This window comes from Perognathus longimembris, chromosome 5, assembly GCF_023159225.1.
Source record: "Perognathus longimembris pacificus isolate PPM17 chromosome 5, ASM2315922v1, whole genome shotgun sequence".
Lineage (NCBI taxonomy): Eukaryota > Metazoa > Chordata > Mammalia > Rodentia > Heteromyidae > Perognathus > Perognathus longimembris.
Genome location: NC_063165.1, coordinates 7,288,984 through 7,313,591, shown reverse-complemented (window position 1 = coordinate 7,313,591; position 24,608 = coordinate 7,288,984). Strand labels below are relative to the sequence as shown.

General features: G+C 48.0%; 1 protein-coding gene across 1 annotated transcript; it reads left to right on the top strand.

Moving 5' to 3' along the window:
- The first annotated feature begins 1,656 nt into the window (after positions 1 to 1,656).
- Positions 1,657 to 24,276, top strand: Ifngr2 (interferon gamma receptor 2). Its single transcript, XM_048346298.1, has 7 exons — positions 1,657 to 1,890; positions 7,190 to 7,322; positions 14,227 to 14,429; positions 17,866 to 18,014; positions 20,229 to 20,379; positions 21,271 to 21,422; positions 23,626 to 24,276. The coding sequence occupies exons 1-7, from the start codon at positions 1,809 to 1,811 to the stop codon at positions 23,761 to 23,763; spliced, it is 1,008 nt and encodes a 335-aa protein (XP_048202255.1). The 5' UTR covers positions 1,657 to 1,808; the 3' UTR covers positions 23,764 to 24,276.
- Positions 24,277 to 24,608: the final 332 nt, after the last annotated feature.

Here is a 24,608-nt window from a genome sequence, read left to right as displayed (position 1 = left end):
ATACCTTCCACAAGAAACACTGAGAGAATTGACTTTCTGGCCTCCAAATGTCTGACTCTTATTTCCACCACGATCCCGATTAGTAACACCAGGGGCCAGGTGCTGGCAGCTCACACCTGTAATCCTAGCTACTCAGGAGGCTGAGATGGGAGGATCCTGGTTCAAAGTCAGCCTGGACAAACAAATCTGAGAGACTCTTATCACCAAACAACTACCAAAAAGCTTGAGCTCAAGTGGTGAAGCTATGGGACAGTACCCCGGCCCTGTGTTCAAGCCCCAGTACTGGCATAAATAAATAAATAAAAAAGTTTTCTGGACTTTTCTTGTCTGGTCAGGCTTCGAACTTAGATCCTCAGCCTCAGATCTCAGGCTCCTCGTAGGTAGGATGAAAGGTATGAGCCACCAGGCTCTAGCCACAGTCGTTTACATTTTCAGGGTACACCTGCTGCTTCTGGCAAATATGTAAATGCACCTCCAAGTCTTGAAACACTCAGTAATACTTGCCAGATATTTCACCATATTTCTAACGGTCAATGTCAACGTCATTAAAACAACAACAACAAAAAAAAGGAACTAAAACTCAGAAAGTCCAAAAGTAAAGGTCTATACGGCCCAACAGTGCCTTCGTAGGGCAGGCTCGCCTCTGGGGCCTTGTTGACCGCTCCGGGCGGGTCCCCGACCCATCTCGGCCCCTGAGTTAGGGGCTGAGATGGATTTGTGGGCCACCCGGATCCTGGGTGAAGGTAGTGGCTTTACATTCCTCTGCCCAGGGGCCTGGCCCTGGGAAGCGCACAGGCCCCAGCAGCAGCCCAGCTCCTCCCACTTCCTCGTGGCTCAAAGCCTAACCCTGGGCCAAACCCACGCATTGTGGAGAAATGCTAGAGGTTCCTCTCCTCATCGCTGGGAACTCGGGTCCCTGGAGGCCCAAAGTCCCAATCCTGCTCTGCCTCCCCGCCCTCCCCCCCAGGGTCTTTCTTTTCTCAAACTATTTAGAAATGTATTGCAATCTACACAACTGTGCAGGAGTTAATTCCAACCCAAGCCAACCTAAAGATGGCATAGATACGCACACTCGAGGGAGGTACCTTCCAACTGTGTCACACTGGGTCAGAAGAGGACGAGAGGCTCAAACCACCTCCACATTCCCGCCCCTGAGCTTGGGTGTCTCAGGGTCTTTCTAGAAGGATCCCCAGCCCCCCACACAGATGGACATCTGGCCGGGGGTCTGTGGGCCTCGCCTGCACTCGGGCAGACCGGCTTGAGTGGGGTGCAGGCTGAGTGCGCGAGGCAGAGGCCTGGCCTGGGACTGAGGGGGGTTCGGGGATCACCCGGGAAATCCCCCGCGGGGCGGGGCGGAGCTGGCCGCGGGGGGCAGGGCGGTGGGTCGGGGCGGGGCTGGCCGCGGGGGGCGGGGCGATGGGCGGGGCTGGTCTCGGGGGCGTGGTTGGCCGCAGGGGCGGGGCGATGGGGCGGGGCTGGTCTCAGGGGCGGGGCGTTCCGGGGAAGCTGCTCTGGGGACGGGGCGGAGCTCGCCTCGGAGAAGGGCGGGGCTACGTTGGGAGGCGAAGCTGGCGCGGGGCGGAGCTGGCGTGGGGCGGAGCTGGCGCGGGGCGGGACTAGCGTGGGGGCGTGGTTAGTGGGTGGTGGTGCGGGCGGGCCGCGGGCACTCCCCAGCCGCTCGCCCGGGACGCTCGGGAAGAGGCGGGCTCCGCGCGCCCGGTGCCCGCCCGCCATGGCAGCCCCGGCAGCGCCGTGAGCGGCCCGGGCCGACCCCAAGCTGGGGCGGGGCTGGGCCCACCGCCCCGGCCATGTGGCCGTCTCCATCGTGGCGGTGGCGGCTGCTGCTGCTGCTGCTGCTGAGCTGCCTGCGCACCTCGGCGCTCCCTCCGGGTAAGCCTGGGAACACCCCCCCCCCCCCGCCCCGAGGCCTCAGCCCGCGGGCTGCAGCCCCCTGTGGGGGGCCCGGTAGGGTGCGTGCGATCCCGCGGGGTTCCCCGGCCCGCTGGATGTCCGGATCCGAGGGAAGGGAGAGGGGCTGCGGTGTGCTGACGGCCGTCCGCGGGACCCCGTCCGTGGGGAGCCCGGGTGGGTGTGGTGGAGGACGGGGAAGTCCGGGCACGACCCCGGGGGCCGCGGGGGCTGTCACTGCTAGAGAGGGCCTCGCGTGTTGCCCCCCCCCGTGATGCCGGCCACCCCCCTCCCCACCGCACCCCCACACACAACCGCCCGCGCCTGCAGCTGCCACCCGAGTCTCCTGATTCCCAAAAAAGAAGAATCCGGGGCGAGGAGAACAAATCCAGGGCAGGGCCCTCCCTCCCCGCCAAATACATGTGCAAGGCCCAGGATTCAGTACTGTGTGTGTGTGTGTGTGTGTGTGCGTGTGCGTGTGTGCGTGTGCGGCCAGGGTATAATCTCCATAGAGTTCCTCCGAATCTTAGAAACGGGAAACAGAAATATCCTTTGCCTCCAGGTGGGGGAGGAGGCTGTCAGATGAGTCAGACTTTTAATCCCAGCTCTGCAATGCCCAGACTGCTGCTTACCTACCACCCACACTGATTTACCATACTCCTGAGCCAAACTGATGATGGCATTCCGAGGCTGCCCAAGGGGTGTGTGTGTGTGTACTGGGCCTTGAACTCAGGTCCTGTGAGCTATTAGCTTCTCCGCTCAAGGCTGGTGCTCTACCACTTGAGCTATAGGTCTGCTCTGTTCCTCTGTGAATCACCAATGTCAGGCTCAGAGCATGATGTCAACCACCCTGTGCTGGTAGTCTGTTAAAGATGTCTGGAAAGTCTTCTGAACACCTGAATCCCACAAAGATCAGAGGTGATGGGCTGGGTGGGCCAGGAAGGCAGGACATAATTCATCTAGATTACACCTTGCTGCTGTCGGTTGCTTCTTCTTCTTCTTCTTCTTCTTCTTCTTCTTCTTCTTCTTCTTCTTCTTCTTCTTCTTCTTCTTCTTCTTCTTCTTCTTCTTCTCCTTCTTCTCCTTCTTCTCCTTCTCCTTCTCCTTCTCCTTCTCCTTCTCCTTCTCCCCTTCTTCCTCCCCCTCCTCTCCCTTCCTTCTCTTTCCTTCTCTTCCTTTTTTCTTCCATCTCCTCCTCCTCCTTCTCCTCTTTCTTTTTCCTGGGGCTTGAACTCAGGGCCTGGGCACTGTCCCTGAGCTTCTTTTGTTAAAGGCTAGCACTCTACCACTTGAGTGACAGCACCACTTCTGGCTTTTTCTGTTTACATGGTACTGAGGAATCCAACCCAGTGCTTCAAGCACGCTAGATGAACACTCTACCACTAAACCACGTTCCCAGCCCTTCCTTGCTTCTTCTTACCATTAACGGTTCATGGCTTATTGGCCCTAGGACCATGGAGAAGGAAGATAGAATGGAACTTTGTGCACTCCCGTAAGGTCCTAAGGTGCCTTAATATGGTAGGAGCTGGAATATCTTTGAAGCCCTAGTGCTCACCTATGGAGCCTGTATTAGTTTCTTGTTGCTGCTATGACAACCAACTTAGGTGGCTTATAACAACAGGGTTATTATCTGACAGTTCTGGAAGTCAGAAGTCTATGGAAGTTACACAGGGTAAAAGTCAAGGCCCTGGAGTCCGTGGTGGAAGAATCCATTGCTTTATCTTTGCCAACTCCTAAAGAAATATTCTTGTGATTCCTTTGACCCACTCAGATATCTCCAGAACAATCTCCTGATTTTAGAGTCACTGAAATTTATTTGCAACCTCAATTCCCCTTTTCCATGTAACTTAACATACTCATAAGATGGGGCTGCCTCTAGCAGGACAGAACCACTGAATTATGTCATGGCAGACAGGGTCTTAGGGACCAGTTACTCATTGCCAGAAGAAGCAGCCACTCATTCATGAGAAGTCAGAAAATCTTGAAATAGGCAGGTCTTTATTTTTTTTTATTTATTCTTTTTTTTTCCTGGTGCTAGTACTGGGTTCTTGAACTCAGGGCTTTGGATTCACTTGGCTTTTTTACTCTAGGCCAGGGCTCTACTGCTTGAGCCATACTTCCACTTCCAGCTTTTTTTTTTGCTGGCTAATTGGAGATAAGAATCTTACAGATTTGTTTACCCCTGTCTGCCCAGGGCTAGCTTTGAACTGTGATCAGATCTCAGCCTCCTGAATAACAAGGATTCTAAGTGTGAGCTGCTGCTGTCCGGCTTAGCCATATCTTTAAAATGACATACAGTGTTGTCTGAGTCCCATTTGCCCTCACAGCTCTGGGAGAGAAAGTGTGTTGTTTCATTATTCACGAGGCAATTAAGGCTTCTATGTGGAGGAGGGACTGTCAGAGAGCAAAGTTCAATCAGTTATGGAGATGGGTGGCAGTCGCCATGGCAGATTTCCAGGGAGCCAGTCCTTCCTCAGAACAATCCTAGGAAGGCTGAACAGTTTTCAGGCCCCGTGTGAGGCGTACATGTCTACCCCAGAGTCAACCTGTTGCAGAGAGGACTCAGGTGTAAACATTGCCACAGCAGGAGACGGTGTCATTTCCCTCTGGGGTCCTGGGCACATGACAGGAGGGCACTGAGGAGCCGAAAGGGCTGGAAGGGTCCTGGGAAAGGGAAAGTCCCAGGCAGGGTTTCCAGGAGGGGGTGTCTTGGGCCTTTCTCAGAAGCAGGGGAGCCCTGGAATGTAGAGTGTGAAGATCAAGGACAGGTCTTCCAAGATAGAAGGGGGCAGGGTTTTAGTTGGGAGTGGGGGTGTGATTAAGTTAAAGACCCTGAATGGAATAATGATCTTGCCCTGCTGAGCCGTGTGGGCTCAGTGCCAAACTAGAGTCCTTGAAAGGTGAAAAAAGGAGGCAGAGGCCTGTACCCGTGGCTCAGGCTGTAATCCTAGCTACTCAGGAGGCTGACATCTGAGTAGTTTGAAAGCCACCCAGGCAGAAAAGTTTGCCAGACTCTATATCTAATCAACCAGCTAAAAAGCTGGATCGCTGGCTACTCAGAAGTCCGAGATCTGAGGATCCCAGTTCAAAGTCAGCCCAGGCAGGCAAATCCTTGAAACTCTTATCTCCAGTTAACCAGTAAAACACACACACACACACACACACACACACACACACACACACACACACAGAGAGAGAGAAGAGAAGAGAAGACAAGAGAAGACAAGAGAAGACAAGAGAAGAGAAGAGACAACCAAAGATCAGCACAAGGATTGAGGCAGTGTTGCTAGTGGAAAGGACCATGAACCAAAGATTTTGAGCCAGACAGTGGGAAATACAAAGAAATGTGGTCTCCCTTGTGAACCTCCAGAAGGAAGGTGATCCTGCTGCCATCTTGACTTTAGGTCAGATTTCTTTACTTTTTGTTGTTGTGGTTGTTAGGAGACAGACTCCAACTCACTACCTGCTGCTTTGCTCATTGGCCGGAGCTCTACCAACTGGGCCAAGCCTCCAATCCTGTAGAGTTGGTTATATCTTTTTCTCCCCCACCCTCTTATTTTTTAGGTCAAATTTCTAACCTCCAGATTTAAGATTTTAAGATTTTAAGATAATAAGATGTTAAGATTTTAAGATAATAAATGTGGGTTGCTCTAAGCCTTGATTTGCGATGACAGCACACTAGGAACCTAATGCAGATAATAAGAGGAGGTCTCTGAGAATCTTGCTGGTGGCCAGCCTCAGGCAAGCACTCCCCCACCCTGGGTTTTGCATTGTCCTCCTGTTCCCTGCTTCATCTGGCAGCCATGTTGTGCTATGCTAGATGGGCCTGGTACCCACCATGGTGGTTTGCTGTCTGCTTTTGATCCAGGTTCTCATAAGGCCTGGTGTGACTTGAGGGGCGTGTTTCACTGGTTGAATAAAGAGCTAGCGTGAAAGCAGCCAGAGGTCACAGATGGAGAGGCAAACACGGAGCTGTGGGCTTCTGGGGGCGTATCACCCACCCAGAAGCATCATGGTGGTCGCGCTGTAGGCCTGTGTTCAGGGTTGGATGCTTTTATTGAAAGTGTGTGGTTTGAATTTCCTGCTTCCTGCTTCAAATTCAGGTTTTTCAAACTTTGTCTCTCCACCTCTGACCATTTCTTCCTTAATCTTTTTAATCAGAGGAAGTGCTGTCGTTACCATGTTGTTTCTCGAGAACATACAGAACATACGAGTCGGGCGTGCGGAGTATCTGTGTGGAGCAGGGCTTGGCTGGGTGGGGGTGGTTCTTTCCAGCTCATCCCCCCAGGGGGATTCGGATGCACCTAGCAAGTATGTTTTCCGTTGGTGATGGCTCTTGAACTTTTCATGTATGTAAGAATCAGCTAGGGAAGCTTGTTGAAAATACAGATTTCCTAGCTGGATGCTGATGGCTCCCTCGTGTAATCTTAACTACTCAGGAGGTTGAGATCTGAGGATTATGTGGTTCGAAGCCAGCCTGGGCAGGAAAATCCATGAGACTCTTATCTTCAGTGTTTAACCAGCAAAAAAAAAGCCAGAAGTGGAGCTGTGGCTCAAGTGGTAGAGTTCCAGCTTTGAGCAAAAAAGCTAAGGGACACTGCCCAGAGTTCAAGCCCTACAACTGAAAAAATAAAATACCCCCACCCCCATCAGAGAAAAAAAACAACTACCACATTTCCTGATGCAGAGCTCGTCTTAAGGCTCTGCACGTTATCAGACGTCTCAGCTCTAATACTGAGAGCCGCTGAGGAGCAAAGCCTCCGTGGGGAAGGCGATTCTTACTCCCGGGTCATGTGCCCTTTGGCTTGACATACTTGATTTGGGGTGTTTGTCTGCGCATGTGCACACCTAGGATTTCCACTCAATCGAGGGCAAACCCAGCTCCATGGGGTATTCTATTATTGACCCCTCCCTTATTTCTCAAGAAGAAATGGAGGCCAGGCCAACGGCACATCAAATGGTAGTCCTGGAATGGAGTCCAGCCAGACTGTGGGTCCCAGCTTCCATCTTGTTCTGATAGCTGGAACCTGAAGGAGGAGAGGCAGCTCCGGCCTCCCTTTCTCTTCCACTGTGGTGTCAGTGGTGCCATTTGTAGTCACGAGTGGGGTTAGGGAACAGGCAACACCATTTCTGCACTTGGACAAGACCTCAGTTGTATAAGTGACTCTGATAATGTTCCTTGAGATATTTTTTTGTAATTGTTTTTTCTCACGTGGGTCTCCCTCTTTCTTCTCCCCCTCCCTCTCTCCTTCCTTCCCTCCCATCTTCTGTTCCTTTCTAGACTCCTTTTCCCAGCTGGCTGCTCCTCAGCACCCAAAGCTTCACCTGTACAACAAAGAACAAGTTCTGAGCTGGGAGTCCTCATCTTCACACAATGACACAAGACCAGTGGTCTACCGGGTGCAGTTTAAATTGTGAGTGGACTATTTCTGTTGGAGTTGTTGGCGGGGGTGGGTTGGGGGGGTGTCCTAGGGAACCTTAGAAGCAATCAGATCCACAGGAAGCAGATACAGCCCTTTGAAGGATAGAGATGTTGTGTTCTGCTCACCTGAAGGTTTAGCACATTTCCAAAGAATCATTCTTTCTAACCACGTGGATCTCTTGCTGTGGTAAAGCTTATTCCTTCGCTTGTTTCAGTGTAAGGGCTGATTTCCAGTCTTGGAAGAATAAGAGGCAGCTTTCTGTCTTTGTCTTGTTCGGGTTTAAAATCTGATTTAAAGCTAGGCATGCTTACCTGCTATACTCCTAGCATTTAAGAAGACTGAGGCAGGAATTAGGAGTTCCTGAGCCACACAGTAAGAAAAAAAAAACAACCTAATTTATTTCACCTTACAAGCCAAATGTAGTCTGATTAGGAATTTAGTCAGTTAGCTACAATGAATTTTCAGTTTCGCAGTTGGTTTTCTGGTTTTAATACTGAATAATTCCAGTCCCCTTATTCTTTCTCCCTCGCTTCTTTTTCAAGCTTTTGTATTGTTGGCTATCAATTGATTTACAATATAAGCACATCTAGAAAGAAGGCAGGCAAAAATCTAAGTCCTTAGTTATTATTTATCATTTTGTTAAATAGATTAATTGAAGATTAAGGTAAAATTGTTGTCCGGGTCATTTTATACTTCTTGACTGTCTAAATGTAAAAAAAATAATAGCCCTCAGACCTTGTGAGATTGGCAGATATATGCATGATTAAAATGAGCTCAGCCCTATTAAAAAGTTTTGTTTATGCATTAAACATCTCTATACTAGAGGTTATATGTTGAAGTATACAGGCACAGGCTAACCTATAGTTGAACTGTTAGGCAACCTCTAGGAAAGATAGTTACCAGACATTCTAGGTGATCTGGTAAAAGTTTCAACTGTGTAAACTTTGCAATTTATAGTAAAGAACAGGAAGAGAGGGAGAGCCACGTGAGGAAAAGCAATTACAAAAAAAATATTTCAAGGAGCATTATCAGCGTCTTGACAGTTGATTGGCTATAGAAATGGGTTTCAGATGATCTCTAATTCATCTTTTATGAGCCTATCCGAACAGTACGTGAATCTCCCAGTTCCTCTAGTAATTATAATGATCTACATGGACCAATCGGCTAATTTCAAGATGGTGGGGCTGGGCTGCACCTCAGTGGTAGAGCACTTGCCCAGCCCGTGAGAAGCTCTTCCTCTGAGCTTCAGCATTGCAAAACAAAACCAACTGTACCCAGAGTTCTAAGGCAGAGCGCGCGTGTCCAGTCTGAGCACTTTCTCTAAGTAGTGGTGAAGACCAGAGAAAGGGGATTTCTCTGACACTTCCTAGGAGGGGGCAAACTAGGCACTTGAGGCCATCCTGGGGGTGGGGGAGAGGAATGTCCAGACGTGAGCTTTAGGTTCAAATAGAGGAAGACTTGTAGCTAGGGAAGAGATGTCTGCGTAGTCAGTGAACCGTCCGGCCAGAGGCAGGGTCTGGTTGATCACCGTCTCAGGATTGGTCAGGCAGGCCTGGTCCCAAGAAGAGAGTTATCGGTAGCTGGATGCCAGCTTCCACTTTTGTCACAAGATACACTCAATCAATCCTGCTCTTCCTGGACTCCAGAGTGGCTATGAGAAGATCTCAGAACAAAATGAAAGGGAAACAGAGAGGCTAAGCTTTTACCCAGATTTTAGTCACATTTTGAACATCTGCCGAGTCAAAGCAGGAGCCAGCAAAAGTAGGGTTTGGGGTTTTTGTTTTGTTTTGTTTTGCTTCTCAGTAAAAGCAGTTTCTGTCTCTGCTATGAAAACAAAAATGTTTTTAAGGAGGCAACCAAGGAGCATCCACACACACAAAAAAAAAGGAAAGGAGGAAACAACAACAATAAAATTACTGTGGACGCTTCAGTAAACACAGTCTCCTGGAACAAACTTGCAACTTTCAGTAAGAGGAAGTCTCAAAGGATTCATTCTTTAGGTCTTGAATAGGGAAATAAGTTTTTCGTGTGTGACAGTACTTGGGGCTTGAACTCAAGGTCTGGGTGCTGTCTCTTAGCTTTATCAGCTCAAGACTAACATTCCCCCACTTGAGCCACAGCTCTAGTTCTTGCTTTTTGGTGCTTTTTGACTCATAGACTTTCCTGCCCGTGCTGGCTTCGAACCACAACCTCAGCTCTCAGCCTCTTGTGTGTAGTTAGGATTATAGGCAGGAGCTACCAGCACCTAGCACATTTTTTGACTGTTAAACAAAAGCTTCTAGTTTTTTGTTGTTGCTGTTGTTTTTAAGTGGGGTATGGAGTCTTGATTTGTTGCCCAGAGCTGCTGGCTCAGCCTTCCAAGTAGCTAGGATTACAGCCTTGGGGCCCAGAACCATGCTCTTACTAAATCTTGTTAAAGGGCCTTTACTAGAAGTTCAAATCATAGACTAACTTGATTCACCTTTTTTTTTCTTTTTGGAAAGTTGTTTTTTTTTGACTAGTCCTGAGACTTGAACTCATTGCCTGAGCACTGTCCCTGTCTTCTTTTTGCTCAAGGCTAGCACTCTATCACTTGAGCCACAGCGCCACTTGTGGCTTTTTCTGTTTATGTGGTGCTGAGGAATCGAACCCAGGGTTTCATGCATGCTAGGCAAACACTCTACTACCAAGCCACAATCTCAGCCTGGAAAGTATTTTTAAGCTATTTCTTCAGGCACAGAAATTGAGTTTAGTTTTGTTTGTTGTTGTTGTTTTTTTTTTTAAAAAAAAAGCAGAAGAGCTGGGTGCCGGTGGCTTCCACAAGTAATCCTTGCTACTCAGGAAGTGAACACTGAGGATTGCAGTTCAAAGCCAGGCTGGGCAGGGAAGTCCCTGGGACTCTTATCTCCAATAAACTACTCAGAAAAAGCTGGAAGTGGTGCTGTGGCTCAAGTGTTAGAGTATTAGCCATTAGCAAAAGAAAAGAAGCTCAGGGATGGAGCTCAGGCTCTGAGGTCAAGCCCCAGGACTGGCATTAAAAATAATAATAAAATAAAAAAAGCAGAAGAGTCACTAAAAACTGAAATTAAGGCTGATTTTTTTTTCCAATTATAACTTTGATGATGGAAGCGAGGCTTTACTTTTGTTGTGCTTTTTCATATGTTTGGGACTTTCTCTACATCTTGAGGCTTCTGTGATTCTTCCATCCAGTTTCTTTGTGGTAAAGCTGTATTACCACTGTAACTGAAGAAGCTTGTTTCGCTTCTTAACAATCACAGTACCATAAAAGGACTCGAGATTTTAGTTAAATGACAGGTTGTACGTAGTGGCCTACAGGCTGTTTGCCCAGTGTTTATTTTTTTTAATTAGTGACCAAGATTAAGAACTCTGGAGATTTTGCTTTCAAAACAAAGCAGATCCTCTCAGGTTTTCTTGGAGCCGCGGGTGGCACCCCTTTCTAGGTCAGGGCCCAGCCGGAGTCCTGCCAGGCTTGCTGTCAAACTTGCCCTGCCTTCGTCACACATTATTTATGCCTTTGTTTGTTGGTTTTTCTCACTTTACTGCTAATACATGTTCTTCGTAGAAAATCCAGAAAAGCAGCAAGAAGAAAATTAGAATAACCTACTATTCTATACCTCAAATATCATCGTTCTTTTCATTTTTGTGTTTTTCTGTCTAGATGTTTTTTCACTAAATGCATGCACTTGTTTGAAAGTGTGTGTGTGTGTGTGTGTGTGTGTGTGTGTGTGTGTGTGTACAAAGAGCCCAAAACTGGGGTTACACTTTTATTTTTTGCTTCCTTTTTCTATTAACTTGATTATAGTTAATTGTGTGGACATCTTTTTCCTATCATTAATTTCTGTGTGAACATTTTCTGCTTGTTTTTGTGCTGATATCGGAGCTTGGCTTGACCACCCTATGCTCTTGCCTCGCTTGTTCACGCAAGGCTGGTGCCCTATCTGTGGAGCACACCAACACTTCTGGCTTTTTGCTGATTAATTGGAGCTGAGAGTCTTATAGGACTTTTCTGCCAGGTTGGTTTTGAACTTTGATACTCAAACACCTCAGCTTCCTGGATAGCTAGAATTGTAGAACTGCATGAATTGTAGAATTGCATGAACGTTGCTTAGCTTTCTATGTAAACATTTAAAAAATGGATTTTGTTGGTTGTGGGGCTTGAACTCAGAGCCTGGGTGCTGCCCCTGAGCTCTTTGCGCAAGGCTAGCACACGGTCACTTTGAGCGACAGCGCCTCTTCCAGTTTTCTGGTGGCTAGTTGGAGACAAGAGTCTCAGACTTTCCTGCCCCGGCTGGCTTTGAAGCGCAGTCCTCCGATTTCAGCCTCCTGAGGAAAGAGCCGGGTGACAGGCGTGAGCCACCGGCGCCCGGCTCCGTGTAAGCACGGTTACTGTAGGTTTAGTTATACGCGGTATTGCATGTGGTATGTGCAGCTTCCCCCACTTAGGGGTGTGGAATGTGGACGGCTGGCGACTGTGGACAGGGCTCTGTGTAAATGTTTTCTTACATTTCTGGAAGGCGGGCTGCTGGATCAAAGGAGGCAGACTCCAAGTGTCCCAACAGGAAGGACAGAGAGCCCTATGGCTGGGCAACTCCCTCCTGGGGCAGACTGTGAGCCACGCAAGTGACCCCAGTGCGGGGGTGGGGGTGGGGCGCTGAACTGCACCAGCTGCCTCACTGTCTTAACACTAGATGGTAGACTCAGTATTCTGTCTCAGAGGAGGGCCCCGGGGTGTCATTGATGAGGACCCTCTAGTTTCTAGACACACTGCCCTGGGGTGCAGGCCACAGAACCTCTGCATGTGTGGATTTGGGTGATCTCCCAGGAGAAAGCCCTCCGCACGCTTCCGGTTCCCATCACAGGGCTTCTGATTCTCGGTGCTTCGAGGGCCTGCCAGGGGTGGATGGCTCAGGGAGTGAACTAAAGAAGACCTGAGAAGGCTGTCTGACTCAGAGGGCCTTTCCTACAAAACAGAACTCAGATCTCGTGTGTGTGTGTGTGTGTGTGTGTGTGTGTGTGTGTGTGTGTGTATTGGAGCTTGAACTCAGGGCCTCAGTGCTGTCCCATATAGGTCTTTCACTCAAGCTGGTGCTCTCCCACTTGAGTAATAGTAATAGTGCCCAGGCCCAGAGTTCAAGCCATAGGACAGGCGAAAAATAATTAGATTTTTCTAGCTGGGCACCAGTGGCTCCTGCCTGTAATCTCAGCTACTCAGGAGGCTAACGTCTCAGGATCGTGGTTTGAAGCCAACACAGGCAGGAACGTTCCTGACACTCTGATCTCCAATTAACTACCAAAAAGCCAGAAGTGGAGCTGTGGCTCAAGTGGTAGAGCATTAGTCTTGAGCAAACAAAAAACTCAGTTAAGGAGCCCAGGCCCTGAGTTCAAGCTTCAGGACCAGCATGCGCACGCACGCATGCACGCACAGACACAGAGAAATGAGATTTTCTACCAGATGCAGATGGCTCATGCCTATAATGCTAGCTACTCAAAATCAAGAGAGAGTCTATGACAGTCTTCTTTTTTCCTCTCTTCCCTTCTTTCCCCTCCCCTACTTTCCTCCTCCCTTCGCTTCTTTTCTTTCTTTCATAAGATATAGTCAACTATGTAGCTCAGGCTGATCCTCCTGGCTCGGCCTCCAGAATGCTGAGATTATAGTTGTGAACCACCATACCCAACTGCAATGGAAAATATTTGGGGGGGGGGGAGGAATGAAGAACTGATACATGCTATAACATGAATGGCCCTTGTCCCGAGGAACCAGTGAAAGGCACCAGTCACTAATTATATCTTCTGATTCTATTCATCTTGTATGAGTCCATTCACAATAAGGAAATCTATTGGAATGGCAAGTAGATTAATAGCTACCTGGATGGGAGGCAAGGCTAAGGGAACATGGAAAGGCCACATGGTTTTGGAGTGATAGATCTTGTAAAACCAATCTCATCATGATGGTTGCGTGTCTTTGAACATAGCCTACAAAATGTTAGATTGCAGTTGGGTACTGGTGGCTTATGCCTGGAATTCTAGCTATTCAGAAGGCTGAGATCTGAGAATCACAGTTTGAAAGCAGCCCCAGCAGACAAACCTAAGAGTCTCTTGTCGCCAGTTAACCAGCAAAAAGCCAAAAGGGAGATGTGACTCAAGTGCTCAAGTGTTGGTCTTGAGCAGAAAAGTCAAGTGGGAGCAAGAGGCCCTGAGTTCAAGCCCCAGCACTGGTACAAAAAAATAAAATAACAAAATAAACCACGCTGGGCGCCGGTGGCTCATGCATGTAATCCTAGCTACTCAGGAGGGTGAAATCTCATGGTTTGAAGCCAACCGGGGCAGAAAAAAGTCCATGAGACTCTTACCTCTAATAAACCACTCAGAAAAAGCCAGAAGTGGCGCTGTGGCTCAAGTGGTAGAGCACTAGCCTTGAACACAAAGAGAATCAAGGAACAGTGCCCAGGCCCTGAGTTCAAGCCCCAGGACCGGCAAAAACAAAACAAAAAAAGTTGGATTTTATGCTATATGAGTCAGTTCTCAATAAAGCAATATTTTTGGCCTTTGCCAGAAGCCCAAGAGGTGATGTAATGGATATTTTTCTTCTTTCTTTTTTTTTTTTTTTTTTTTTGCCAGTCCTGGGCCTTGGACTCAGGGCCTGAGCACTGTCCCTGGCTTCTCTTTGCTGAAGGCTAGCACTCTGCCACTTGAGTCACAGCGCCACTTCTGGCCATTTTCTGTATATGTGGTGCTGGGGAATCGAACCCAGGGCTTCAAGTATATGAGGCAAGCGCTCTTGCCACTAGGCCATATCTCCAGCCCTGTAATGGATATTTTAACAATAGCTTCTGGAGACACTGTTCTGGAAGAAGAAGAGAGATTGTGTGAACTAAAATCCTGTTGCTCTTCCCAGCATGGCTAGCTTAGACTGGTACGATGTCACAGTCCAGACCATAGGAGTGAACTGTACTCGGATCCCAGAGACCCAGTGTAACTTCACCGAAGCCAGGCCCGGCTTCCCATGGCATTTCAATGTGACTTTGCAAGTGCGAGCCGAGCTGGGAGAGATTGCTTCTGCCTGGACCCCAGTGCCTTGGTTTCAATACTATCAAAATGGTAAGAGACCTTGTGTATAAAACTCCTTTTATGGTTCTCAGGTTCTCCTCAATGAGGGGTATTGGGTGTATATGCTAATGGCCTGTATTAAGTTACATGATGAATATTGAAGTTTCATTGTGGTCTTTTATCAACTTTTTATGTGTTTAAATTCCTAAATGGTGTCATATACCACGAGCCTATGATTACATGACTCCTTATTGGGAATCAGTATTTCAGATGGGATAATATTTTTTTTAATCTGTAAAAACAAACAATCAAACAAGCTGGATGCCAGTGACTTAGGCCTGTCATCTTCGCTGTTTTGGAGGCTGAGGTCTGAGGATTGAGGTTTGAAGCCACCTCTGGGCAGGAAAGCTCAGGAGACTCTTCATCTTCAACTAACTACCAAAAAAAAAAAATGGGGGGGGGCCAGAAGTAGCACTGTGGCTCAAGTTATAGAATGCTAGCCTTGAGCAAAAGAACGTTCAGGGACACTGCCCTGGGACAAACCCCAAGACTGGCACCAAAATAAACTAAACACACAGAAAACGGTGGGTGACTTGTCTCAGTGATGTGGTGGATGTAGCGGAAATGATGAAGTCCCTGGTGGCCAGTCGGTCGCCTTTTCCAAGCATCCTCATCCCTGAGCAGAGAACGGATGACCATTCAAATGGGAAGTGGGGAGTTTTTTTTTAAAGGGAAGTGATAGTTGGCAGAAGTGCCAGGATGCGAGACACGGTGACAGAGCGGGGGCCGGGCCGAGCGTGGCCGGCTGTCCCCCTGACCACTCTGGCTTCTGAAGTTTGAGGTAGGGATGTCCTCCAGTCCCACCCACTTCCTTTGTCACTTTGGGGACATTAGACGAGGTAAGCCACCTGCAGATGCTTTAGCAAGGGGAGGAAAAGGCTTTGCAGTCATCGTTTATTGGCTTCCTTACTCCAAACAAGCAATGTCATCCGCAGACTTCAGTTTCTTCATCTTTTTAAAATATACTCTGTGTGTGTGTGTGTGTGTGTGTGTGTGTGTGTGTGTGTGTGTGTCCTGGGACTTGAACTCAGGGCCTTAGAATCTCCCTTAGTTTTTTTGTTTTTTTTTACTCAAGGCTACTACTTGAACAATGCCTCCACTTCTGGGTGTTTGCTGGTTAATTGGAGATAAGAGTCTCACCCACTTTCTTCTTCCCTGAGCCGGCTCCAAACTGCGATCCTCAGATCTCAGCGTCCTCCGTATCTAGGGTGACGGGTGTGAGCCACCTGTCCCGGGCCAGTGTCGTCTTTCCTTGTGGTGCCTGTCAATGCTGTTGCCTGGCTCTGTGTGAACACACCAGCCAAGTCCCCGGCCCTCCCGGAAGCTGCTCCCGCTGGCTGCCCATTGTCCCCCCAGGCCCTTCTTCCTTCGGTGCTGTGGAACACTGCTGACTTCCTCCCTTAGCTGAGGCAGAGCTGAGCTCCGTCCTCTCAGCAGCGAAGTGGCTGGGGTCTGTGTGCCCATGCCACTCCCGTATGGCCACAGACACAAACGGGGAGAGGCCTGCAGTTGGAGCCAGGCCCTGACATTGGTGTGCTTTCCCTTGTTCCACTCCCATCACTGTGAAAAGGGAAGCTGGAGATGTGCGCTGGGGTTCGTGGACCGCCGCAGTGAAAGGGTCTTTGTCCTCCAAGCTCCCCGTGGCTGGCCGCGGGCCAGGCTGGTCCTGACCGTCAACCCAGCATGGTCGGGACATAGCTCCTCCACCAGAACCAGTGAGATCAGAGGGACCCCGTGAGGACCGATTGCTTTCACACAGAGAGATGGGCCAGACGGTATGGGTCACGCTTGACAGTGTGCAGCTCCCAAGGGAGAACGTGGAAGCATAGAGAAATCCAGTCCCAGGACAGTGGCCATGTAACCGATGGTTGACACTAATGTGATTGCCTCCTTCTGGAAAACGTGCAGAAACAAATCTCTTAGAATACGTAGGATGCAACCCGTACTTTGATCTGAGTTTCTCATGGTTCATTGGACCAGGTACAACATGTGCTTGCCCGATAAATACTATATATAACCTTTCATTTCTAGTGTGCCATAAAACCCAGTCCTTGGCTGTCCTGTCCTGTGAGTCATGGGAAAAGCCTTAACAAACAGATTTACCAGGTCAAACTACAAGAACCTCCAAGACAAAAGCTAGTGAATATAGCCCACATGCAGTGGAACTTTCCTGGAGTCTTAGCGAGACAGGAAGCCGGGACAGGAAGATCATTTGAGCTGGATAAGTCTAGGTATCATAGTGACACCCTCACTCAAGAATAATAATAGGAATAAGAAAGTTAGCTAAAACCAATTTTGTTCATTTTTATTGGAATTTCATATATGTATAATAGGTAAAGGCTAACAATCCCCCCCCCACCACCACACACATACACTTCTGCATGAAAATTCGATCTTTGGTCTAGGGTTGTCTTATGTGGTAGAATACCTACCTGCCTAGCAAGTGTGAGACCCTGGTATCAGAGAAGAGGGAAAGGAAGGGGAGGGAAAAATATATATACATATATATGTGCATATGTATGTGTGTATATATATTATACAGAAGAGACATTTTTGACTTTTGAGTAATCGTGTGTGTGTGTGTGTGTGTGTGTGTGTGTGTGTGTGTTCAAATTCAGAGCCTGTGCACAGTCGCTGAGCTTTTTCAAGGCTAGCACTTGAGCCACAGCTCCACTCATGGGCTTTTGCAGTTAATTGCAATTACGAGTCTCCTGCAGTTTCCTGCCCAGCCTGGCTTTGATTGTTTGTTTGGTTTGGTTTTTGTTGCCAGTCCTGGGGCTTGAACTCAGGGCCTGAGCACTGTCCCTGGCTTCTTTTTGCTCAAAGCTAGCACTCTGCCATTTGAGCCACAGTGCCACTTCCGGCTTTTTCTATATATATGTGGTGCTGAGAAATCGAACCCAGGGCTTCATGTATACAAGACGAGCACTTTACCTCTAGGCCATATTCCCAGCCCTCCCCCCCCCCAGCCTGGCTTTGAACCACAGTCTCCAGATCTCCGCCTCCTGAGTAGTAGCGGATTCCACGTGGGAGCCACTGGCGCCCAGCTGGCTAATCTTAATCTTCCAGTTCGTTTCTCTGGGAATCTGGTGAAAGTATCATGCGGTCAGAATTCTGACAGAATTGCCTGTGGTTAAATGACCCCAGATTAGGAAACAGTGGCTCAGCTAGGGGAATATTCAATACCTGGTGGAAAGCATCTCCTTTGAGGTCTGCTCAATGCAGTGATTATTTTTGTTTTGGTCCATGAATGGGACTTGAACTTGATATCTGATGCAGAGCAGCCTCTCAGAGTCTGGTGTATCTGAGTGTATAGCTCAATATAAATGTCTGTGCATACACTGAACGTATATGTATTGAGCTTGTAATATATAATACATGTGTTTCTGTGCATATATATGGTATTTTGTTTGTAATTCTATTTCAGTTACTATTGGGCCTCCAACAGCCATCTTGGTGTCCCCGGGAGCAGGTTCCCTCCTCATCAGGCTTTCCTCTCCCTTTGACCTCCCTCTGCCCGCCCGGACCAAGTTTTTGTATTATATCCATTACCGGGAAGAAGCAGGAATCTCTCAGGCAAGAGCATTTTTCTCCTTTGATTTCCTTGGCTTTTGATTTTCTGACTTAGGAAAAGAAAGAAAACGTGAGCATGGGCCAAGAGATCAGGATTTCCAATGTCTACTGGGGATTGGGGATGGGGGGGGGGTGGATTCCTAAACCCATGAGAGAAAGGCATCTCCTTGAGATCTGCTCAACGTTGTGATTCCGGAAAGTGGGTGAGCTCTGGTGGGACCCGGTGGAGCTGGGAAAGAGGTGTTAGCCCTGGTAGCTTTTCATCTGCGGGTTGTTCTATGCCTGCCTAAGGGGATCTTCTATTCTCTGAGGAACCAGAGAGGCCTGCTCTGGGCCGCTGTGTGGACTGCTGACTTCAGGTCCTGAGTCGTGTGTGTGTGTGTGTGTGTGTGTGTGTGTGTGTGTGTGTGTGTGTGTGTGTACTGGCCTTGAACTCAAGGCCTGGGCGCTGTCCCTTCGCTTTTTCACTCCAGGCAGGCACTCAACCATTTGAGCCACAGCTCTACTTCTGGCTTTTTTTGGTGATTTATTGGAGATAAGAACCTTCACAAATGTGTCTGCCAGGGCTGGCTTTGAACCATGATCTTCAGTTTTAGCTTCCTGAATAGCTAGGATTACCGGTATGAGCCACCAGCCCCTGCCTTCCTGAGCCTGTTTTAATTCCGCTTGTCAAAATCCATCACTCTGCTCATTGTGCTGAGCCTTTCCCCTGGCCAGGTGGACCTAAAGGGATGGTGTCACCCATTTCTGCCTGTTGAGGCCTAGACTTAGTGTGCTACCCATGATGCCTTTGCCACATCTAGGCTTTGGGGAGGTGTTGCTGGCCCTGTTTATGTTCCCATTAGCCTTACTTGTCCACCGCAGTCCTGGTGGAAGTCCATTTCAGTTACTGGAAGGCATCCAAACACCTGTGAGTGAGCCTGAGCTAAGGCTGCCTCGTTATCATTATCAGGCTTGCCTGGTCCTTCGATAACACCATTCTCATAGTCACTTTTCCTATCCAGGAAGAGGAATGTACTACTACAGTCTGCAAGGTTTGACTATGTAAGTGGTTCGCACAGTTTGCAAAGAAGGCCTAAGGAGCAAGGTTGAAATCTCATGGAAGGAGAAAGAGCATTCTAGGGATCCGAATTGGCAAGTTAGGAGAGGGGTCACTCATGTGGACCATTGCAGGTGCTTAAATCTGTCTGAAAGGCAAGCTGCATGAGAGGTTCAGGGAGGTAGACAGGCAGAAAGACAACAGATCCAAGGGGCCTGGTCAGCGCTGATAGTTGGGGTCCAGCTGTCTCCTGATGCCATGCCCCTACGTTATATGAACAACCAGCACCTTGTAGTTCAGACTAAAAGTGGTTGAGAATTAAAGCACCATTATTTCCTAGAGGATTTCTTTTTCTGTTGACTAACTCAAGATGATTGAGATTACATTAACCACGAAGCTCAAGATCTTCATATACAGAAGACAATTTCATCTTAGAAATGAATATATATTAAGTTTCTAATTATAGCTGAGCACCATTGGCTTGCATCTGTAATCTTAGCTACTCAGCAGGCTGAGATCTGAGGATGAGGTTCGAAGCCAGTCTGGATAGGAAAAGTCTGTGAGACTCTTATCTCCAGTTAACTACCAAAAAGTCAGAAGTGGAGCTGTGGCTCAAGTGGTAGAGCACCAGTCTTTTTTTTTTTTTTTTTTTTTTTTTTTGGCCAGTCCTGGGCCTTGGACTCAGGGCCTGAGCACTGTCCCTGGCTTCTTCCCGCTCAAGGCTAGCACTCTGCCACCTGAGCCACAGCGCCCCTTCTGGCCGTTTTCCATATATGTGGTGCTGGGGACTCGAACAGAGAGCTTCATGTGTAGGAGGCAAGCGCTCTTGCCACTAGGCCATATTCCCAGCCCTAGAGCACCAGTCTTGAACAAAAAGCTAAGGGTAAACATGAGGCCTTGAGTTCAAACCTCAGTACCAGCACCAAAAAAATATGTATGTGTTTGTTTGTTTCAATGGAGCTTCCAAGGCTTCAATGCCCCAAATGTCAGCATTTTTTATGACTCTACTCACCAATTTTTGCAGACAGAATTTGTCCCCTGCAAGCTAGTGACTAACCATCTTCTAACTCTTCAGTTGTGTTCACTGTGAATCTGAGGAAACACTGGAGAAGCTAGAAGCAGCTTGACTCTGTCTCTTCAGGTGGTTTACCTGTGTGGTCGTGGTGTCTTTAATACAGGTAAAAGGCCCTGTGGAAAGCAGCTCCATCTTTTTGGATAATTTGAAGCCCTTAAAACTATACTGTTTACAAGCCGAGGCACGACTGTCTTCGTTTACCTCTAGACCTGGACATTTAAGCAACACATCTTGCTATGAAACAATAGCAGAAGGTAAAGCATGCTTTCTTATACCCTCTTTCTATCCTTTATGAGCCAAGATAAAGAACTTACAAGGTGACAAAGTAGGACCAGAGAGACCCAGACAGAAGTATTTCCCTGAAGCTGGGCACCGGTAGCTCATACCTGTACTCCTAGCTACTCAGGAGGCTGAGGTCAGAGGATCACAGTTCAAAGTTAGCTTAGGCAGATAAATCCTAGTTAACTACCAAAAAGCTGGATGTGGAGGTATGGCTCAAGTGGTAGAGAAAGAGCCTTGAGCAAAAAAGCCAAGTAAGAGTAAGGGGTCCTGAGTTCAAGTCCTGGTGCTCAGGAAAAAAAGTCACACTTACCTGCCAATATCATGAGTACACGCTATAAACTGTAGTCGCTGGACAGTTCCCTTGTTTACTTGATTTCAGACTAACCTTACTAGGTACAAGTTGGGTATTTTTGACCTAACTGCTTGAGATCAGAAATATTTTGGATTCTAGATTTTTGTTTTGTTTTTTGTTTTCAGACTTAAGGATTTTTACATACACGTGAGACATCTTAAATGATGGGAGCCGCTCATTTATGTTTTACGTGTGGTGTTTTATGTGATCCTTGCAGTGCCTCTATTTTGACAGTGATCTATCACGTGGGTTCAGTGTGGTATTTTCCTGTTGAGGCGTGGTACCGATCTGCAGAAGGTTGTGGATTTTGGAGGATTTTCAATTCAGATTTTTGGATTAAGGATACTCAACTTCTAATAATTTAGGCACACAAGGCAGGAACAGAGGGCAAGAGATCTGTCCCTTTTATTGGGACCTGGACATTGTTTAAGCAGTGATGGATGAACAAAGAACGGATGTTTATTTACACACCTGTGTCATGGTCACCTCCACTTCTCTGTGGTCTTTTTAGCCTCCACCAAGGTGCAGAACGTGGCTCTGATCTCTGCGGCCACCTTTTTAGTACTGCTGATCCTGGCCAGTCACTTTCTGTTCCTGAAATATAAAAGCCAAGTGAAATACTGGTTTCGCACTCCACCAAGAATCCCATCACAAATAGAAGAGGTAAGTGTGTGCAAATGGGTCACACCTGAGGGCTGTCAGCGCCCCCAGGCAGTGAGAAGCCGTGGACAAAACCGTGAACACAGAGATTTGAGTTAAGAAATGGTGTAGAAAGCCCACAGAGCCTCGTTTTCTGGAAAATGCCTCCGCAGAGCCTGACTGGAGGCCGCCCACGCCCACGGACACTGTTTACTCCAGGCTGAGGGCGTACGTCATGAAGCAATCGCAGAGCCATGATTGCTCAGGAATAGTGCCCAGGCCCTGAGTTCAAGCCCCAGGACTGGCAACCTCCCCCCCCCCAAAAAAAAAACCCCAAAACATAGTTTAATCAAAAGAAGAACACTTGAAAGGCTGTTCCCACCGGGTGTTGTTAGCTTCAATCTGTAATCCTGGCTATGCAGGAGGCTGAGATATGAAGATCGTCACTCAAAGCCAGCCTACGCAGAAAGAGTCCATGAGACTTTTCTCTCTAATTAACCAGCAAAAAGCTGGAAGTGGGTCTGTGACTCAAGTGGTAGATCTCTAGCCTTGAGCACAAAAAACTAAAGGAGAGCTAGAGGTCCTGAGTTCAAGCCCCAGTACTAGCATACACACAGAAAAGTATCTGACCCATTATTTTGTACAGCGAATGTGCACCAAATAAATATGTATGTGTGTACATATGTACGGACACATGATAAAGTGTAGGGAGATGTGAGTAACTCTAGAGCTACTCCTCCCAGCAATCTCCGTGGGGTCTACCATACTTGTTCCTTCTGCTGTGCTCCTGATGTAGTTAAAATGCACAGACATTCTCACAATACCCTGCTAGAACCTTGCCAACTAGTATTGTCACCACATAACAGCTCTTGATGGATCTCAGAATTTTACTTGGCATTAGTAATCTTACAGCCCGAGATCTGAAGATGGAGGCTCAACAACAGCCTGGGCAGGAGAGTCCCTTAGACTCTTATCTGCACTAGACTACCAAAATTGCCAGCAGTACAGCTGTGGTTCAAGTAATAGAGTGCTAGCTTTGAGTTAAAGAAGCTCAGGAACAGAGCCCAGGCCCTGAGTTCAAGCCGCAGGATGTACACCAACAACAAAAAAGTTAGAACAACAACAATCTGTCAGGTGTAACAGCAGCTGGGCCCTACTTTCTCTGAGGTAAGAATCTGAAACACCGTCTTTCCGTTTAATTTCCTGAGAAAGTATGCTAACGCTCTTAACCAAAAGTTGCCGGAGTTCCATGAAACAAATGAAGCATGTTTCGCTTCGATTTCTGAGGTTTCACAAAGGCATGTGATCCGTTTTGTTCCTCTTTTAATCAGTTAACCACAAGCTGACAGTATTTACCTGTTGTTGTTTTTTTTGAATTTCTGTTTTGTTTTTGGTGTTTTCAAGAGCTAGGTATTATTGTTTCTCAATAATGTGACAAATCTACGGCTCAGGAGGAGTACAGGAGAAAGTTTAGTGTTAGGAGACTTCCTTCCACATTGAGGACACGCCCAGACACGCCCAGACACACCCCCGTGAACCGTGTGGGCCTGAGGACTTGAGGCGTGAGCTCTGCCCGTTCTGTGTTTCAGATTATGTTCTGTGCTGGGTGGAAGCCACAGGTGGAAGGAAGGGACTGAGAGCCACACTGCGAACCTCCCTTGTGCCCCGGCCAGAGGTCCTGACGGGAGGTCCCCTTCCTCTTTTCCTGGAAAGTTTACATTTCTGAAAAGTGTTAGAATTAATCATCTTCACTCAGCATAGATTCCTACTTGCTTCTTGAAGTAAGCTCAGTCCTTTCTAAACTCCGGTGGGCGAATGTAGTTGGTCCTTGGATTAGTATTATAGTTGTTACTGCGCAGGACTCGAGTATCAGAAAGTGTTCCAGTGCTAGGAAGGTTGCTCACTGACGGAGCCCTCTGAAGCATGTGCCAGGCCCTGGGTTGGATTCCCAACATCACACACAAAAAATTATTTTACGCCAGACACCGGTTGCTCAAGCCTGTAATCCTAACGACTCACGAAGCGGAGGTTTGAGGATCCAGGTTCATAGCCAGCCCGGCAGGAAAGTCCGCGAGACTCTTAACCACACAGATCCCAAGGTGGGGATGTGGCTTAGGTGGTAGAGCACCAGCCTGGAGCACAAATGCTGAGGGATGGAACGAAAACTAAAGATGTGGTATATGGAACTGAGAGGCTAACGCCCGTCTTGGTGTTCAACCTTTTCTAGTATTTGAAGGACCCAGCTCTCCCCATCTTAGAGGTTTTGGACAAAGACAGCTCGCCAGAGGACGCCTGGGACTCCGTGTCAGTCATTTCATTGCCAGAAAAGGAAGATGTTCCCCAGACGCTGGAGTCGGAGCACTGACGCCACCTGCTGGCGCTGAGGGGAACACAGGGCAGGGACCTCAGAGCCAGTGCCGCACTCCCGCCCCATGATGCCTAGCGACACACACTAGATCTCAGGGGTCACACTGCTTCTCGGTCTGTGTCTCTAAGAATTCTCTTAAGCATACACGTTTCTGGAATGTTTCTATGGAAATGTCTCAGAAAACCGGAGGTTTCTCTTAAAACACTAAACATGTAAGTTACCTGTTGGGAACATGGCTGAAGCCCAGTGGGATGTTTTCATTACCGGTAAGGCCGGGCCATCCAAAGACCACAATCTCTCCTTACTTCTGGAAGATGAGCTATCCCAAGCCGCCAAAACAGGGGACCCCTAAAGGCCGAGTGACACAGCACTTAGCCCCATGCATGAGCCCTGGGCTCGTCCCCAGCACCACCAGAAAGAAAAAGTAGCCAAGCACGGTGGTTCACACCTGTAATCCTGTAACTCAGGAGGCTGAGATCTGAGAACCGTGGTTCAAAGCCATCCTGGGCTAAAAGGCCCATGGGACTCTTAGCTCCAATAAACCACCAGAAAACCTGAAGTGGTGCTATGGCTCGGTGGTAGAGTGCTAACCTTGAGTGAAAAAGCTCAGGGACAGATAGCCCCCAGGCCCTGAGTTCAAGCCCTACAACCGGCAAAAAAAAAAAAAGAAAAAGCAATGGTCTTGTATATACTTGCCTAATTTAAGTTTCAAAGGTAGAAATAAAGGTATAAGGAATTTTTTTAAGTCTATGTGAAGTCTTTTTCTTTCCACTCCATCTTCTATATTTTGGTCTATTTTCTGCACTTTTTCCTTCTTGTAAAATAATGTGTTTTCTTAAGTA